The sequence below is a fragment of the Motacilla alba genome, chromosome 1 (genome assembly GCF_015832195.1).
Source record: "Motacilla alba alba isolate MOTALB_02 chromosome 1, Motacilla_alba_V1.0_pri, whole genome shotgun sequence".
Taxonomy (NCBI): Eukaryota; Metazoa; Chordata; class Aves; order Passeriformes; family Motacillidae; genus Motacilla; species Motacilla alba.
In genome coordinates, this window is record NC_052016.1 from 9,298,794 (window position 1) to 9,317,791 (window position 18,998).

The following is an 18,998-nucleotide window of genomic DNA, read 5'->3' on the forward strand; positions in this document are numbered from 1 at the left end:
TCTCCATGAGAAACGAGTCCACCTCTCCTCCACTGAGGAATGTCTCTGACATCTATCATAGGCGGATACATTTTAAGGCCAAAAGGGACTGTTAAATCACAGAATTCACTCTCCTGCACGTCACAGTCGATAGGTTTCCAGTGACTTATGGCTTTGTGGAAGCAGATCGCTCCTCTCTCTGTGAAAGCATCTTTCTCACAAAGGCTCCTCTCCATTTTCCCTGGATACAAAGATAGTGCTGCTCTTGGTAGCCTGTTCTGGTGGCTGAGCACCCTCTCTGTTAGGACATGGTCCTTATTTCTGACTGGAATGTGCCTTTCTTTGCTTTTTGCATCATTTCACATCCCTGTTGCAGGAGCACAAGTTCCAAATCTTTTTGTGACATTGACACGGAGAAGCTGAGGGGACTCGATGACTTCCTTTTCCTGCACCACACTTAAAAACTCCAGGAAGCTCTTTCTCCTTTTTAAGGCTTCCCATGTCTTGCCTACACTTCTTTTCAGACTCATCCAATGATTAAAACAATCAAGAAGTGTTCAAAACAGACCTTAGAAGAAAACCTCTGTTTCACGTGTCTCCTCCTCTGCCTTCAGCTGTTGTTTTCCCTGTGACCCACAGGAAAGATCCTGGAATGAACCCTGACACAAAAACAAGGACAATGTCTGTATTTAATATTTGAGATCAGGCCAGGCTGGATTCCCTTTCTCCCTGCAGGAGAGCAGCCACACCACCAGTGTGGAAGCACTCCCAGATGCCAGGTGCAGAGCTGGATGGGAGATTCTGCTCATATCTATTAAAACTTGCTTAAATTTAATCACCTGATTAAAGACACATTTTCCTCTTTTAGTTCTCTGGTGCGCCAATGCCTGGGTGAAAAAAACCCAGCCCTTAGTGAAGCAGGTAATCACATTGAGGGAATATAAATGAAATTATCAAAAATAGAAAGCTTTTCAAAACTAAACACGTAGCAGATGCCTTTTCCCTGACTTTCAGAGTAGAGATGCCCTGGAACAATCTCCCAGCCAAGGTTTAAACAGGAGAGGCCAGGATGCACCTGGAAACCTCCTAAAACACTGAACTTTGAGGACAGAATGGGGGAAAATGGGCAAAAAATAGTGAAAGGCAAAGCTGGCCCCTCCAGCAAAAGGTGCAGGGCCCTGAGCCACTATAGAACGATGACAGTGGGGATCACTGACCTTCCTGGGAAACATCACCTTGCTGTGAGGGATCTGCTCCCCAGAGATGCTCCTCTGAAAGGAGTATCTGTATCAGTTTAGGATTAAGCCTTTGCTTTACGGGCTTTGCTGGTTCCCCCTCACGCCCGTGCGGGCCGGGGACACCTCGCAGCCCTCGCCCTGAGCATGTGAGGGAGGGCAGGCCCTGGCACAGCGTGCCCCGAGCAGCTGCGGCTGCCCCCGGATCCCTGGCAGTGCCCAAGGCCAGGCTGGACAGCGGGGCTGGGAGCAGCCTGTGCTGGAGGAAGGCGTCCCTGCCGCCGGCAGGGGTGGCACTGGATGACTCTCCTCGTCCCTCCCAAGCCGAACCATTCCCGGCCCGTAGCAGAGGGAAGCGCCCACAGCGCGTGCGCGGGGCGGGCGGAGCGCCGGCTCCGGGAGCGCGGGGGGGGGCGAAGCGGCGGCACCGACACCGGCACCGGCACCGACACCTCACCGGGGCTCGCTGCCTTCGCCGGGGAGGAAGAGGACGAGGAGAAGAAGCGGGAGGAGGCGGAGGCGGAGAGAAGCGGTCGCGGGTGCCGCCGCGGGGAGCGGAGCGAGCGCGGGGCGGCGGCGGCGGCTCCTCCATCATGTCGTCGGGCGGGGACTTCGGGAACCCGCTGCGGAAATTCAAGCTGGTGTTCCTGGGCGAGCAGAGCGGTGAGTCACCGCCCGCCTTGGGCCGGGACCCCCAGCCCGACACTCGCCCGCCCTCGTGGGGGCACGAAGGGACCCCCTCCTCATCCTCCCCGGCATCCTCAGCCGCGTCTCTGACACCCACCCTCCCTCATGGGGTCTGATGGGATCCCCACTCTTTCTCCCCGACACCCACCCTTATCGGGTCTGATGGGATCCCCCTCCTCATTCTCCCCGACACCCACCCACTCTCGTGGGGTGTGATGGGATCCCCCTCCTCACCCTTCCTGCCACCCACCCACACTCATGGGGTCTGATGGGATCCCGACTCTTTCTCCCTGACACCCACCCACCCTCATGGACTCTGATGGGATCCCCCTCCTCATTCTTCCCGACACCCACCCACCCTCACGGGGTGTCATGGGATCCCCGTCCTCACCCTTACCGACACCCACCCACCCTCATGGGGTGTAATGGGATCCCCCTCCTCACCCTTATGGGGTCTGATGGGACCCCCCTCCTCACCCTTCCTGCCACCCACCCACCCTCATGGAGTCTGATGGGATCCCCCTCCTTATTCTTCCCGACACCCACCCACCGTCATGGGGTGTAATGGGATCCCCCTCCTCACCCTCATGGAGTCTGATGGGATCCCCCTCCTCATTCTTCCCAACACCCACCCTCCCTCATGGGGTCTGACGGGATCCCCCTCCTCAGGACACCCAGCCTCTGTCATGGGAGTCCCTGACACCCACCCACCCTCGTGGGGCTCCGCAGGGTCCAGCTCTGCTTAAACCCCCACCCACCAAACCTCATCTGCAGAAACAGTTGCTGATTCATTGGGTCCCAGCTCCTCTGGTTTTTGGGGGACAGGAGTCTCGATCCGCAGCGTTTACTGTGTAAATACAGCGTTTTTCCATCATGGAGTTATGTCTTGGCAGAGCGACGCTCTGAATATTTAATTCAGTCAATGAGGTTTTCTTCCCTGTCTTTGGAATGAAAAAAAAAAAAAAGCCCAACCTAAACAATGTCTCCTCCTTCCTTAGCGGAAGGCCTCTATCTCCAGTACTGCATTCCAAATTCTTCCCTTGGAAGAGTTTTCTTAAAAAAAAAAAAAAAAAAGCTCCTTTATGAGATGCTTTGTGTAATCCTGGGTAGATACTGAGAGATCTATGACATAATGAATAGGTGCAAAATATTTTCTGTCTTGGGGCGGGGTATTTGCTCCCTCAGCCACCTTTGGTCTGTGTGGTAGGAGATGATGAAATACTAGTTGGTTTTATTTTTTGGTCAAATTAGTTGTATCTTGCTGTTTTCTCAATCAGATAGTGATAAGGCTGCTGTTGAAATTATTTACCTATATGTTGGCAATTTCCTTTCGTCTCTTCCTTGAATCATTCTCTTTTTATTTTGTGTTTTTGGGGTTGAAACAGCTCTTCTCATATCAGGGATTTGGGGAGCACGAGTGCAACTTGATTATTTATTATTTTTTGGGTGAGTCACCTGATCTGCTTGGTAAGGTGCTATTTGGCCAGCCATTTTATGAGGATTTTGGATGAGGGTCATGTGTAGAAAATGCTGGAGGTTTTTTTCTGGTTTTTTGTTTGGTTGTTTTTTCCCCAGGTATTTGATGACAGGAATCTGAAATATTAGCAATGCTTTTGCAAAATCCTTGGCTTGTTTGCCTGTATTTCTGAGCTTCAGTATCATGAAGCTTTTCAAATACATCCTTGGAAGGTTGTGGCCCCTGGTGCAGATCTTAAATCTCAGCCGCTCTTCATTCACACGTGGATTTCTTGTCTCTCCAGCAGACATAACGTCAGATATCTGCTTCCTCTAGGAATTTTTTTCCTCCTCTCAGCTAATCATCTCTTTTTATACTGGGAGGTTTTAAATAATTCCCAGTCACAGCATCAAACCCAGCGGGGAGAGAAGGGATTCTGTGGGTACAGCACAGCAAAATCCTCCTGTCTGAATCCTCCCAGCCCTGCAACTGCTGCCTGGGCTGGGGCTTGGGGATGGGTGGGAGCTGTCTGGAATCCAGGGCCGGGCTGGCAGCTGCAGGGTGGGCTCCAGCCCTGCCTTTGCCTTTGTCTGGGATGCTGGGCGATGACTCGGTGCCAGCTCCGTGTCCGCGCATCCCGCGGGTGCTGCAGCGTGGGCATGCTCCAACACGGCTCCGTGAGGCTGCCTCCGATGCATGGAGACACGTCCCCTTCTTCCTGGATTGAAGCTCTTCACATGTCTCTGTCATGATGTCATTCCCTGTAATTTTTTAGATTTTTTTAACTGCCCGAGGGATGCAGAGCTCTCGTCGCAAGTGGGTCCTGGAGGAATAAACGCCCTCGTGATATTTGGAGAAAACTGCGGAAGAATCTGGTGTTGCAGAAAGGGAGCTGGAGTGGGCTGTGCTCACACCTTGTTGTTCTTTGTCTGGAAGGTTAAGGGAGATGCAGAAATAAAAGTTTTTGGGATAGCAGCTTTCCTAACCCAGGAGATCTTTGTACAACTGTTGCGCTGGATTGCAGCATTTGCTTCCTGTTCAGATGAAAGGTTCTCTGCCCTGTTGGAAGGCCATAATTAAAGATATGCTCTGGCTGCTGGTGAGGAGGCTGAGTGCCCTGGCTTCATTTACATCCAGGGACTTCAGGATGACAAATCAAATGGTACAAAGGGCTGTGATGGCCATTAGCTGCCTCAGCATCCAGAGCTGGCTGATGGCAGACCTGTGCTAGCTGTACACAGCCTCGCCAATAAATGTGTGTCTTATGGCTGAGGAAATCTGAGCTGCAGTTCCTTACTGGGCAAGCTTTGCAGCCCTTCCATGGGAGATCTAGAAGCATCCCTGGGTGTTTCATTTCCATTTGAGAGTGGGATTGCCCAGTGGATGCAGTGTGAGGTTTCCTCCGCTCTTCTCAGCCATGTTGTGGGAGTTCAGTGCTGTATCCTTCAGCATTCACACGGACTGCAGTGGCTCTGCCTCATGCCATTCAACACTAGCTGCAGATGCTCTTTCCCGTGCTCAGATGCTGATTTTCCTCGCTCCTCAGTCCCCCAAATCTCCTTGTCTCTGGGGCTTGTGTCCCCTCCGCCCCTCCCAGGCCCAGCCTGGGGACTTGCTGCGTGTGCTGTGGGTGCATCACGAGCCTGCAGCATCATCCGTGCCCAGCCAGAAAAATCTTCTCCTCTCTTTCCATCTCTATCTTTATTAACTTGTACAGGGATACAGCATTGACTGGCTAGGAGAAGGCAACTTCACCAGCACTCTCCTTAATTGAATTACTTTTCTCAATGATTGAAGATTATACAGAGTTTAGCAGTTTTAAATATGCTAATCTTTGCTAAAAAGGCAGGGAGAGCTCTCAGTGCTGAGGGATTAGATAGAGCTATTGTGTGTGGGGAAGTATGTTTCCTACTGCCTTTGATCTGGTTTTATCAGGTGATTTTCATCAGTCCTAATGCCTCAAGTTTAAGGAAATCTGATTTCTGGGTCATGTCAGGGAGTGGACACTTCACCTACATTGGGGTAGCTTGCAGTAAAAATGACACATATTCAAATATTAATAACCTCTTTAGTTCTGCTTTGCATAGGAACACCTCTACTTCTTAATAAATGGATTTTTTTTGATTGAGTGGGCAGAAGTGAATGCTGGGGCTCTGCAACAGAAATATTTGTTCGTCACGTGAGTTTCTACTGCAGCTTTCATTGGCAAGCAGGTCTGAAGGGCACCAACGTGTACAGAAAGCAAAAGAACTCCCTGTTGCCTCTCTGTGCCAGCATTTCTGCATAAGATCTTGAAGGAAATTAGAACCAGTAGCATTTTGGGTTTTTTTAATCAGGAGCTGAGATTTTTAATATTGAAAACCCACTGATAAGTGCAGTGTAATAACTTTAGAGATATAACTGTTTGGAAAGCACTAATGAGCTGTTCTGTTGCATAACGATGTTGGTACAGCACTGCTGAGCAGTGTGATGTGTCTCATTAGATAACTGGGGAGCTGCAGGTGCTTTGTGTGTGACATGGGGCTGGTGCAGCATTGCTCACAGCAGGCACAGACTCATCCCTGTGCTAAAACTCCTTTTCTTCTAAGGGATTCTCAGTTTCACAAACTCCAGAGAGCTATTACCTTGTTGCACTGGTGGTTTAAAAGCTTATCCCCTCCCCTTCAGGTAATTTCCTAACCTTGTGGTTTTCCTGTGGCTGGGCCTTCAGATATTTAGGGTTCTGTTTGGGCTGTATGAATTTTCCATGAGTTTCTAAACTTGGGCTTCATGTCTTGAAGTGGAATATCAGCAATGCACCCCAACAAAGGGAGAGTCAGGCAGGAGCATCGGGAGGGCTGCGTGGATGAACAAGGAACTCCAGGATAACCTCAAACCCAGGATGGGAGCCTGGAAGGGTGGAAGTGGGGGCAGGTTGCACAGAAATTGTCTGAGCAGGCAGAGATCAGGTTAGGAAACCCAAAGCCCTGGTAGAATTAAATCTGGCCAGTTATCAGGGGCAGCAAGAAAAGCTTCTGGAGCGATAAAGGAGGACCAGGAGAAGTGTGGGGTCTCTCCAGAAGGAAACAGGAGACCTGGTTACCCAGGGTATGGAGAAGGCTGAGGCACTCAGTGACTTTCTTTGCCTCTGTCTTCACCTGTGTTCCTCAGGGGTCAGTCCTGGCATCAGCATTGTTGAACATCTTTGTTGGTGACAGGTCCCTTCCCACCCGGACTGTTCTGGGATTCTTTCACAGTGCAGTGTGCTTGGTGTCTGATCCCTCAAGATCTTGAACACCACCATTTCTCTTCTTGCTCTTCTCCATCGCTGAAAAATCCATTCCTACAGCAACGTGTGGAAGAAGCACAGAGAAAAAGACAGCAGTGGTTTGTGGTGCCTGTTCTCACGGTGCCTTTTGATCCCTGTCTATTTGTGGAAGGCTCTGAAGGAGCTGTGTCTGTTCTTGAAAGGAGGAGTAGCTGTGCCTTTCTGAACTCTGCTGTGCTTTTCTCTCTCTGCATCTCAGAAATAATCTGTGAGTTGGAAGGAAAATGATCATCTTTTCCCTTGATGTGACATAATGGATTTTCTATCTGCAGCTCTTGGGGTGGTGGTGGTACCTGGCACGGGATCCAGGTTCTGCAAAGCAGATGCCTGAAAGCTTTTGCTGGAGCCGTAAGTGGGACTAATGGAGAAACAAAGGCAGGGAAGCTCATCTGAGCCCACCTTAGCAGATGATGTGGCATTTGGGAATTCTCAGAGCCAACAGCCATTTTTCTCAGCTTCAGTGATGGTTAAAAATCTGTCTTCTGCAATCAGTCTGTGAGGAAAGAGCTGCCTTTTAGTTACCTGCTAATTTAGTCCAGATGTTTAAAGGCATTTTGTTGTGCTCATGCGTGTACAAGTACCTGTTGTGTACACTAATGATTATAAAGCCCCAAGCCAACCAACCAAAACAGGCCAGCTAAACCCTTCAGTGCTTTGAAACGTGGCTCAGAAAAACCCACACATTGCTGCCTCAGCATGAACACCATCAGATTTTTCAAGTCAACCTCCAAAATTTACCTGTGAGGCCTGTAATGTGTAAGAACAGTAACCTTGTGATAAATGAATATTTCTGAACAGGTATGGAAATGCTGCTCCATCTCTCCTAGTATGGAGCAGTGAAAAGACCTCCAAGATCATTGCGTCCAAGCCTTGGCTGATGAAGGACTTGGTGATCTTGGAGGTCTTTTCCAACCTAGATGCTTCTGTAAAAGCACTGTTTTGAAAATTAACAGATATCATCAAAATGGTGATGGGTTTGACACGTTAATATAAATTATTTATGGAAGTAGTTTAAATGAAAAGTGTGCATCTTGGCAAACAAACAGCAGGCAAAATGTGGACTTGCAGTGAAAGTCAAATTTTTCAGGTCTCTTTGCTTGATTTATTTACTGAGCTCACAAAAATTGACAAGCTAAATGAATTCTTTGTTTTCCCCTCAGCATAAACCAAAGTCTTTTGGCTCTAATATTATGAAAGGCCCAGGGACAGTGAACAATTCCATCAATTATTTTATGTCAGACATTTTCCTTTTATGTTCAAACCATGTTCTGGAATATTTGAGTGATAATAACTGAAAAAAATGACTTTTTTGTGTATTTCAGTACTATTTAACTCTTATCCAAATGAAGCCTAGTGCATCACAAAAAAAAAAAAAAAAGATAATCTGGGAAGTATTGTGTGAGACTAAGTGTAAATAAATTTGGTGTGAGCTCTGAGTTGAAAAGCCCCTTGCTTGCTTCTGGCTGCCTCCTGTTGGGTCTGGCAACAAGGAGTTTTGGGAAGGAAGTCCTTATTCAGCTGTCCAGCACAATAGCGCATTTAATTAATTTGACTTCTTGGAGTCAGGGTGTAACTTGCCTGGTTTTTTTTCCCTGGTTTGCATTTCCTTTCTGCTGGACCTGTAAACCAAGATGGGCACGTGCTGATGTCACCATGGCAGCTGCTGCCATTTGAAGGAGCAGGGATTTTGGGGCTCACTTGGAAGAGTCTCCATGCCTTGAGCAGCTGCCAGTATCCCCTGGAGATGGCACCCAGCTATTCCGAGATTCGCAGGCTCGTAGTGTTCTCTCATCCAGACATGTGTAGGTGTTACCAACACACAGAATTAAGGCTTTGCCTTAACTCTAAAGCATATTTGCCCAGAATTGAAAGAGTTGGGAAGAAATACTGGAGCAATATTGATGAGCAGTATTTTGTCTTCAGGCAGAACCAGGAAGGGGCAGCTAAACCTGCTAATGAGAAAATGTCTTAACTTTCAGTTGGTCTTTTCTCTGTCTTGAATTGTGACCCTTTAAACCTCTGTACTATTAACATTTGCACCATATAGACGAGTGCCATTTATCCTGCTAAGTGACTTTCCTTTAATGGTTTGCTTCTTCAGGAGCAATCAGCAATTGCTGCAGAAAAAAAACCAACCCACTCCAGCATTTCTGTAATTAATGCAGGGGCCAGTTGATTCCATTCCACTAAATGCTTCCTGCTGTGCTTCCTGTCCATGCCCCTGTCTAGGTTTGAGTTACAGCAAGTTAATTTTCATCGTGTTCTTGATAATGTGCAACACAAAGAGAAGGGGGATTAAAACTGGAATAGATGTGTGGCTAAAAGGAGACAGGCCCATGGAGGGTGCAGCATCCCTAGCAAAGCTCCAAGAGGGGCTGATGCAGGATTGGCAAGATCCCTATCAGTGTGGGCTTCAGTGTGTAGCTGCTGCTGGAGTTGGGAAAATACAATTCCTGTTAACAGGTTGGGACTTCAGTCCTTCCGAGGCTCTGGAGCTGCACAGGAGTGGGCAGACAGCATTGGATTAATGTGAATGCAGGAGTGTTTCTCTGCGGCTTCCTTTGTTTTAATGGAGCTGTTGCCTTTTCTGGGAGTAGAAAATACTCATTCCTGTCCTCCTCTGCTGGTACAGCACTGGCTGTGAAAACCCTTGGTGTCAGTGACTGGAGGATTTTTTTGAATGGCCAGATGGAAGGAAAGCTTGGTAGAGAAATCTGAACTGGCTGGATGATGGAATGATGCAATGGATGTCTGAATGGTGGAGGAGATGGAGAGCATTGTCTTTTGAAGGAAGTTCTGACTCCATTCTGACTTTCCCCACAGCAGTAGGCAGGTCTTCCTGCTAGAGGTTTGCTGCCTTCTTTGTCTTGTCTCTAGTACCTCATTATTTTTTTTCTGCTCCCCTTACTTGATTCTGGAGCAGCTTTTTGGGCATTTTGTCCTTGGCTCACTCAAAATGGCTGAAAAGTCACTTGTGTCCACATCAAACCGAGGATGGCTTTCCTCAAGCTGAGCTGGTGCTGCTGGTTGGGATAAAGCCAGAGGTGAATCCTTCAGCAGCAGCTGGACACAGCTGGAGCAGGGGCTGGTGGCTGAAGAGAATTGGAGTATCATCACAAGGAAATCCCAATCTTTTTGGCTTTTTTCCTTTTTTTCCCTGACCTTGGAATGCTTTACAAAGAGGTTTTCACAGAGTTGGTCTATTCCAGTCTCTCACTGCTGGGTTTTCTCACCAGTTCTTGTAATTTCTTCTCAGCTTTTCCGGCTGCCCCTTACTATTAAATATTTATGTATTCAAATCATAATTATGTTCCTACTCTTCTGTTCTTCCAGCTTCCCATTTGTCTGCCCTAGCTGAATTATCTTTGCTCTTTTTTCACTGGGCAGTCATCAGAGTGGCTTTTCTCCACCACTGTACAATTGTGACCATAATTCTCTTCCACTTTTTTATTTTTATCTCTAGTTGCTTTTAAATCACAATATGGCTTGAAGAAGAGGATGGGATTTTTTTTTCCCCTGACACTGCATAAACAGTAGGCAGATCAAACACTTGTGTCCCATAAAGTTGACCTCTTTATTTGGATGCTGTCGTGCAACAGCAGACTTGAAAAAAGCTTTTCCCAGTGAAAAAAGCTTTTCCCATCCTGGTGTTAAAATATTTTCCCCCTCTCTGGTGAAATGCAAAGGGTACATAGGTTGCCTCTGTTTCTAGGCTTGGTGGACTCTGTACTGTCACAGTGAGTAACTTGCAGTTAAAAATAAATTATTTGGCTTTAGGAATTTTACATTTTCGCTTAAAAATGCAAGAGAGATTTTAGGAAACTCAAAAGGAACCTTGTGTGAATTACTACACTTTGCCTCCAGTAAATCCTGCCATCTAGAGAAAAATTTCCCTTGGGGATTGTATGGCTGATATTTTAAATTTGGTTGTTGAGTCTGTGCAAGCCTTGCACGGCTGAGAGCAAGGCAGAGATTTGAGATCTGATTTTGCCTGCCTGGTTCCAGACCCCAGGAAGAGCAAAGGCTTTTTTAGCTTTATCTTTTGGAAACTGGAGGAGGGGAAGAAGTGTCCTACATGAGATGTTTTTAAGATGTCTCAGAACAGCTCTGTGCTTTTCCCTGGGTTTGATGCTTCTCAGCTGCTTGCCTAAAGACTTGAGTCCAGAGCCCACCCTGTGGTGCACTTAAAGCTGGTTTTAGGTAGGGCAGCCTGAAGACCCCAAAATATTTTCTATGCATGTTTATACAAGGAATTGCTTAGGTTAGAAACAAGTGTTAGAGAATAAATATTGCAATTAAATAAGAAATTAACTATTACATGTCCTTAATATGAAGGAATCATTCTTCTGGAAAATACTGGAGGGAGAGTATTTATTTCAAGATACTGTATCCTAATTGGAGTGTAGATAATTCTTGTCTGAAGAATCTTCTGCTCCAAACCCAGTTTCTCATATAAATACTTTCTTTTTTTTTTTTTTTTTTTTCTGTAGTTGAATCCCATAATTCCTTCTGGAATATCCATTCATCTGGAAAAGATCAGAATAAAACACCGACAGAACTTGTTCTATTTACTACTTGGAATCAAATTTCTACCTTTTAAATACTAGCTATTTTTATTTTTAAAATTCATAGAGATGAATATCATACCTTGGGCTTGCAGACCCTTCAGGCTCTGTGGCCTCTTCCCAAGGCATTTGTGAAGCACAGCTGGGACGGAACAAGTTTATTGTCAGCTGGCTGAAGCTCCATATGGAGAGGTCAGTGTCTCAGTTTGGAATAAGTTAAAGAGGAAGATTTTGGAGGAAAAGTTTCCCATTGAGAAGTTGGGAATTGATGTAATGGTTTAACATCCTTTAAGCTTGGAGTTCTTAACTTGCAGTGCAGGCAGCAGGAGCATCGAATGTCTGCTGCAGTTCCCAGGAGAAGAGCTGGGGCAGCTCAAGAGGAGGAGATGTGAAGGAGAAAAGGATAGTGTGGTGTCAGGATATCCTTCCCTTAAATCCTCCATGTAGGGATTTGTAGGATTGTGCTGCCTGGACCCATACAGGTGTCTGAGGAGCCCAGAGCCTGCAGCTCCTTCAGCTGTGCTGATCTCAGTTTCTACATGCTTTGGGTTTCCGTTGCTAAAAATCAAATTGTGGTTGGGGTTTTTTTGGTCCAAAACCCCGGGGTTCTGTGCTGCCTTGCCCAGTGCCTGGTGTCCATGTGCTGTGTTTTACACCAGCTGTTTTCCCTCTGCCTGGCAAGCAGGGCAGTTTCATCACGTGCACAAACCCGTGTGTGTCGGTGCAGCCCCGGTTATTTTCGCAGCAGTCCCCAGGTGTTCTCCACAGCCATCCCTGTCAGCTCGGATCAGCAATGCCTGGAGGAGAGCTGTGCTTAGTGAAGCTACTCCAGGCACTTTTTTCCTTACAAGTTGCCTCTTCATAAGCCAGGCTGCTTTGACCTTAAATCAGGATTATTTTAGGATCTTGTCCAAAGTCGCCTCTGAAGAAGCACTCACCTGTGTGTCTGCCTGGAGAATGAGTTTGAGGGAGCTCCTGTGGAAGCTGTTCTGCACCTCCTGTGTGGAAGGAGCAGAGGACAGCTCCTAATCCTTCCAGTGCTGCCCAGGAGATGGTAGGTTGTGGGAATAAGATGGAATCATTGAGGAGAATGCTGTATGCAGCTCTCATCCCCTTCTTCCTTTTCTTTTTTTTCTCCTCCTCCTTCTTTTCTTTTCCATTTCTCCTTTCCCCAGCAGGAAAATTGTCACCACAGTGTGAGAGAGCAGAAATTTCTTTGTGGCAGTGTAGGGAGTCAGGAGAGGAGGGAGCAAGAGGAAGCATTTGCTTGTTTTGCCAGTGGGATAATGGTGCTGGGGAAACATTAGGCAAAATTTAACTGAGTTAAAGGATGGAGGCAAGGGAAGGGGATGGTAATCCCTTGCATTTTAATGGGTCTCCTGAAACTTCTCTAATTCCTCGCTGGAAATGGCTGACTTAGCAGTGCTTGTTGTGCTTTCAAGGGCAAAACATCTTTGGGAAGGGAGCAGGAGCTTGTTCCAAGGGCTCCATTTGGCACGTGGTCCAGGGAAGCGATGCCTGGATTCCCTCAGCTGGGTGCTGGCATCTGCTGGTCTAGCTTGTGTGGGGATAATGCTCAGTGCTCAAAGCAGGGAATGTTCTCCTTCAGAAATGCGTCCTCAGGTGGCTGCTCCCTGCTGCCTCGCTCTCTCCTGCCTCAGGAGTATAACTCTGAGGAATCCAGGAGAGTGTTTCCATATTAGATGATGCGTTAGCCTATCATTTGCAGTTTATTTAACAAAAGTTACTTTTGGGAAACGGTGTTCTGTTTGAGGATTTTTATGCAGATTTCTGTCTAAACTGCCCGTGAATATGGTTTGGTATGGGAACAAATACGATGTTAAAGGTATTTAAACCAGAATTTCATAATTATGTTTTCAGTGTCTGCTTCTTCTTTCCAAAATGGTTTGGTAGCATTTAGCTTCTGACTTAAATTGAGGACTTAAGGTGGCTGTAAATTTGGAAATCAGTTGAAGGGATCCCTCATGCTTCAGGTGATGGAGGAGCTCTTGGCTCCTTCCCCTTTTGCCCATGTGGAATTTGTGCTTTCCAGGGCCACTCTCCACCCTTCCCAACGTAATGTCTGTCCAGAGTGGCTTAATTACCTTTGCTACTTCTCCATATGTAGCATTTTATTTCTTTCAAGCCTTTTACAAGCAGATAATTAGGTTTTTAAAAAAACCACTGGGATGTAAAAATTGGATCTTTTGAATGTTTAATTACTGAAGGTCTCCTGGTGGGTTTTTGTTCAGTCCTGCACTGGTTTTTAATGGAAAGTTGGAATGATGGAACCTGGATGCAGAGATGCTTCAAAAAGTGATTTCACCCCCATGGGCTTTAACTGCCATTATATATAAAGTGAGTATTGAGCCACCCTTGCATGACAGTAATAAAACTTCAGCATTGGGCTCTGAAACTTGATAGGCCAAATTTTTGTGTGAGAAGCGAATGGAATGGAATGGAATGGAATGGAATGGAATGGAATGGAATGGAATGGAATGGAATGGAATGGAATGGAATGGAATTTTTGGAGGTGTCTCTAAAATAATTTAATTTGTCTCATTGTGCTCACAGCAAAGCTGTCATAACCTGGGATGAAGTTGAGTTCTGAAATTTCAACCCAAACTCTGCAATCCAAAATCCATACTTTGTCCAAAAATTGAGTTGCTGAGATGGTGTTTATCTGGAGTAGTGCTGTTGGGATTATTGGAGCAATAATGAGCAGGGAAGAAGGAAATAGTAAATGTCACCTGTCAGGATGTCACTAGGCAGGATCTATCACTGTTCCTCCTTCCTTTCTCCAGTCATCCTCCAACTCCTCTGCCTCACAGATAGGCTCTTAAATGTGTTTTCTTCCTCACAGAAATGTACTTAGAAATATCACCTAGCTAAATACTGGGGATAAGATCCAGTCCAGTTGTGGAATACGTCTTCCCAGGGTGAAGCCCAGTGTTTAAAACCAGAGTGAGGAGTCCAGAAGGGGTGACTTTGCAAGAACTGCTGCTGTGGTGAAACCCCACAGTTCATCACCTTCAGAAAGAATCATTTCTGAGATGCAGGAGCAGCTTCCCAATAACCTGTCCTGCATGGAATGTCTTCCTCTTTCTACTTTGTGCTGCACATGCCAGCTGAGTTGTTGATCAGATCCACCTGGAATTCCCACAGCTCAGAGCTCCTTCCTCCACTCACTGTGCCTTGCTCCTGAGAAATTTTGGGTAGAGACTGTGGTCACATGGACTTCTGGGCTACTAAATCTTCCTTCTTCCTCCACTCCACAGTCATCCACACCTGGTCAGAAGATTCCTGGGATGTGCTTTACAATATTTCCAAGTGCTGCTTTGTGTTACCAATGTTTATGGCTGAGGGTTCTGAGGCATTTTGTGAGCAGTAAAGATAAAATCCTTTGGAGAATATTTGAAGCCTCATTGGAAACTATTTTAAAAACCTTAACTATGTAAGATAAGAAGGAAAGCAAAATCCTCAGGCTGTGGTGAAAAAAAAATCCTCGTCTGTAAATTTTGAAGTTTTTTTTCATTCTTGGCAAATAATGAGAGACTGCACAGAAGCCTTTGAAATGTAAAGGTGGCCTGTGAGTACCCTTTAGTTAACCAACCAAGTGATACCCATGAAACCATGAGTGTATCCTCCACAATTCCTGTTCTCTGGTTGATGTTAAACTCATCCCTATAGAAGTGGAAGGCATCCTAATCTGATTTCCCTCACAGCCACTGTAGTACAGATCTTAGCTATCCACTCTGCTCCCTGTCCTCCAAAGGGCAAAGATTTCTGCCCCGATGCTGTGACACAGGATGGGACACAGCTGGATGCTCATGGTGTCTTTTGGACTTTCCATGCTTTTGTCACACTTGTCCTGCACTTCTTAGGAGTCAGAACTGCTTGAGACCTTTCCTTTAGGTGTTTTGTGTTATCCCTTACTGCTTGGGCAAAATTCTTGTGTCTTCCTGTTCTTTTGTTTTCCTTATCTTCACAGCTCCTCTAACTCTTGATCTTCTGGTTACCTTATCTTGGGTTTGTTCTTCCTGATTTGAATGAAACCACATTTACCACACAGTGCAGCAATTGGCACTGTGAGATTCCCTTCCTGCTCCTGCTGTCCCCTGTAGTTCCAGGGGTTCATGTTTCATTTACTCCATTGCAGCATTTTGGTTTCAGCTCTTCACAGGATTCCAAGGCTTCTCCTCCAAGCCAAAACTCCTACTTTGCTTGGCTATAGGAAGTTGAAAACAGTTTCTGGCCTCCACACCAGTTTAATCTAAATTAAATTTAAAAAACCCACCCAGCATTCAGAAATGGGCAGGACTTTACTTCTGCAGACCTCAGTTACCTTCAGCAATATTTAATCAGAATATTTGCCCCTTCTGTATGAAATTATGGGAGGCTCAGCACTCTGAAAGTGAGAGATGGCAGCTGTTCCTCCAGCAGAAAACTGGGAGTCTGGCTCCTCACGTGGCATTGTTTCACTTCCCAGAGGCTTGGTGTTATCCTGGAGGAGGAGAGCTGGGATTGCCTGGAGGTCTTCCACTTGTGACACTCCTTTTGGCTCTGTTGCTTTCAGAAACCTTTCAAACTGTGAAAATAGCACTGGTTATGTTACAGGCTTGGCTTGGAATTCCTCTGCAGAAAAGCAAACAAGAGGTTTCATCTCTGGAACATAAGGTGTAGATTTTAAAATGAATTTTTATCGCTGTGCTTAGGAGGTAGCATTTCCATGTTTTATATTTTACTATACTGACAGAGTAATTGAATTATTATATATAATAGATCTGTTCCTTCCTGTTCGGCAGTGAGGGGTTGACTCTTGTTTATTCTTTTCTACAATGGTAAGAAACACCAAAGTTTTCATATAAAAACTTTTCAGTGCACCTTCATTGTTTAAAAGAACTCCAAGGTGTGATTCTGAGACAGAACCAGAGGCTGACCCCTTTTTGCTGTTTCATTTCTTTGTGGCTGTGACTGAGCAAACAGAACAAGATTTGTTTGCATTGTGCTCTTTCATTTATTTCCCATTTTGGGAGGAAGAGTCAAGCTAATTACTGACAAAACCCACAAGAATTAATGAAGCTATTTATCACTGGGTATTTTTGTCCCTGTCACAAGGCTTGGTGCAGATCCCAAAGGAAATCTTGCCTGTGCATTAATAATCAGGGATATTGTTCTACTTTTATCAGCTCTGCCAGTGCTGATTAGGATTTGCTTAGCAGGAAGGGGTTCTGAGTCTGTCATCAAACTTGTAATGAGTCTCCACACATTTTTATTGATCTGTGTGATCCTTTCACATCCCAAAATGCAAAGAGGAACCTTTTCCAGCTTTGTGTGTCCAGGCTGTGCCTTCTACCTTGGGGCCAGTCGTGATCAGTCTTAACTTGTGCCTTAGTTTATTTCTGAGAAACACAGATACCAGCTAAAACTAACTGGCATGTCCCTCAAGAAAGAAGTGTAGTGCTAAATAAAATAGGATTCTAAATTGCCTACACACAGCTAACAGGCTGATGTTGCCTTAGAAAAAGATGGGTAATACAAAATACTCTCTTCTGCCTCTTCCTCTTCCCTTTAGCTACTGCTGAGCTTTAAACACAAGTGACAATTCTTTGCTTCTCTTGCTGGTTTTAAAATGCCCGGGGACTGCATAAAGTACATCCATATGGCACTGAATGCTTGGATCAGTGGCAGAGCAGGCTTTTTTCTGGTTGTCCTTCAATGTGTAGCTGTCAGCTGTAAAAGCCTCCTGGGTTTTTACATAGTGTGCCTGGGAATGGCTGTGTAAAAGGAAGGATCCTTTGGGAGAATTGCTGCTCTGCCTGTTAGAGGCAATTGTCTTGTGCACTGGAGATGGACCAGTAAATACCAGTGAGGCAGCTCAGCTGTCTGAGAAGGAGGAGAAATCTTCAGGTGAGTTGTGACCGTGATGAACAGGGGACTTTCCCTCTTGTCACTGTCTGCTCACATCTTTTGCAGTGGCAGAAACACTGCTGGGGTTCCCTTGAGGAAGGGAAGTTCCACCTGAGCTGTTTGGAATGAAGACCCCAGCAGGGACCTTGGACAGGATGATCTTTAAAGGTCCGTTCCAACCCAACCCGTTCTGTGCCAAATCTAACTCTTTTACCAAATCTTTGAAGCAAACTGCAGTAGTGTACAGCAGGAATTAGAGCAGGAAAATGTATGCTGCAGGATTAGGAATAAAATGAAAATTTTTTCATTTAAGGGAAAAGAGAGCAGGTTTTTAATAACTTTAACTAGCTCTGCATTCCTCGTTACAGAGACTAATGTTCAGCTAGATTTAATCCCAAGTGTTTGTCTCTATCCAGCTATATATCTAATCTAAAGCAAGGCTGAGAGCTTCAAATTTCAGACATGAACCAGCCTTGAGCTGGTAGATTTTGAAAAGCATCTATTGGAAAGAAAGAAAATAAATCCTTGATTTCTGCATTGTATTGAATTTGACTAAAAAGTTGGGGAGTGGAGTTACAGGTCCTGCTGGGCACTGCTGTCAGCAATACCCTGGGAAAAAACCACTTTCTAGGTCAGAAAAGTACATCAGCTTCCATTTCCTTCTGTCTGGGATGAATTATTGCGGAAAACAACAGTGTGAATGTGCTCTGAGGTGCCCAGAGAGAAGAATGAAAGAGAATTAATGAGCTTTTCAGGCTAACACATATTTTCATAGTCATCTTTTTTATAAGGCAGTTACTGAAGTGTTAATCATTTGATTACTGGTTGTTGTAGATAAGGGAGTAATTGGTCCCTTTTTGTAAATGATGGAAATGCCTGACAGGAGAGGGCAGGCATGAAAACTCTTGTTTCCATGGATTATTGCCCAGAGAGATTGACTGGAACTAAAACCCCTTTGCTCTGATGACAACTGGGTGGCAACAAAATTCTGTTTCCTATTTGCTTCTCAGTAGCAAGGGCAGCTCTTTAAACATGATCCCAAATGTGTGTGAAACTTAATTTTTGGCCTGGCTTGAAATGAGTATTATGGATTTCTTTTAGAAGCCATTACTAGTGAGCCTTTGGTGGTGGCCAGGGAGCAGGGCTGAGTCTCAGTGTCACTCTCCTGAGTGACAAACATCTCTGGTGCTGTTTGAGGACATTTCCCTGAGCCTTGAGGAGCTGTACTTCCCTGTTTTCCTGGGCCTGTAATGAATAGAGAAGATACTTTTTGGTGTAACTCTTAGGAAAATCAAGTTATATCCTCTGTCTTGGGAAGAAAAGGCATGAGAAATGCAGGATCGGGCAGCTTTTTTCACATGCTTTGAGTTTAAAATGGTGCTCCTGTGCAAAGGGCCTGGCTTCTTCCTTTGTATCCCCGTTCTTGCAGCACGTGGGACCGAGCTGCAGATGATCCCAGCCATTCCCTGAACAGCTTTCTGTGTGCTCATCTGCTGGGTAGGTGTCATTCCTTGTTATTCCCTGTTACATCAAGGCTGTTCACTCCACTCCATGCTTCCCTTCCTGCTGCTCTGCACCAGACACTCATAAATATTCATGTGCACTTCCCACCATCCATTTAGGCTCCTATCCCTGGCTTAGGGTCTGTTCCAGTTTGCTAAGTGCAGCTTTTTTTACCAGTGCTGAGGGCTGGCTGGGGAGCTAAAGGCTGATTGATGTCACACTTCCTCCTTTAGGAAGTTGCTGGGATGTTAAGGCTTTAAAAGGTTTTGCTCAGAAATTCTCCCATCACAAAGAGCAGACCGAAGTTCAAGGCACCTGATTGTCACAGGGTAAAAGGAAAATGGAAATTTCCTCAG

At 45.7% G+C, this 18,998-nt stretch overlaps 1 protein-coding gene across 4 annotated transcripts in view; it reads left to right on the forward strand.

Moving 5' to 3' along the window:
- The first annotated feature begins 1,565 nt into the window (after positions 1–1,565).
- The window catches only part of RAB6A (RAB6A, member RAS oncogene family), a 42,718-nt gene continuing 25,285 nt past the window's right edge, over positions 1,566–18,998 (forward strand). For 2 of the 4 annotated variants that reach the window (XM_038134952.1, XM_038134941.1), the window contains exon 1: positions 1,569–1,877. In XM_038134952.1, coding sequence (XP_037990880.1) covers positions 1,808–1,877 — 70 coding nt within the window. In that variant the 5' untranslated portion in view covers positions 1,569–1,807. Of the gene's footprint in view, positions 1,878–18,998 lie in introns of all 4 variants that reach the window. The other 2 variants (XM_038134974.1, XM_038134963.1) reach the window with 2 other exon arrangements.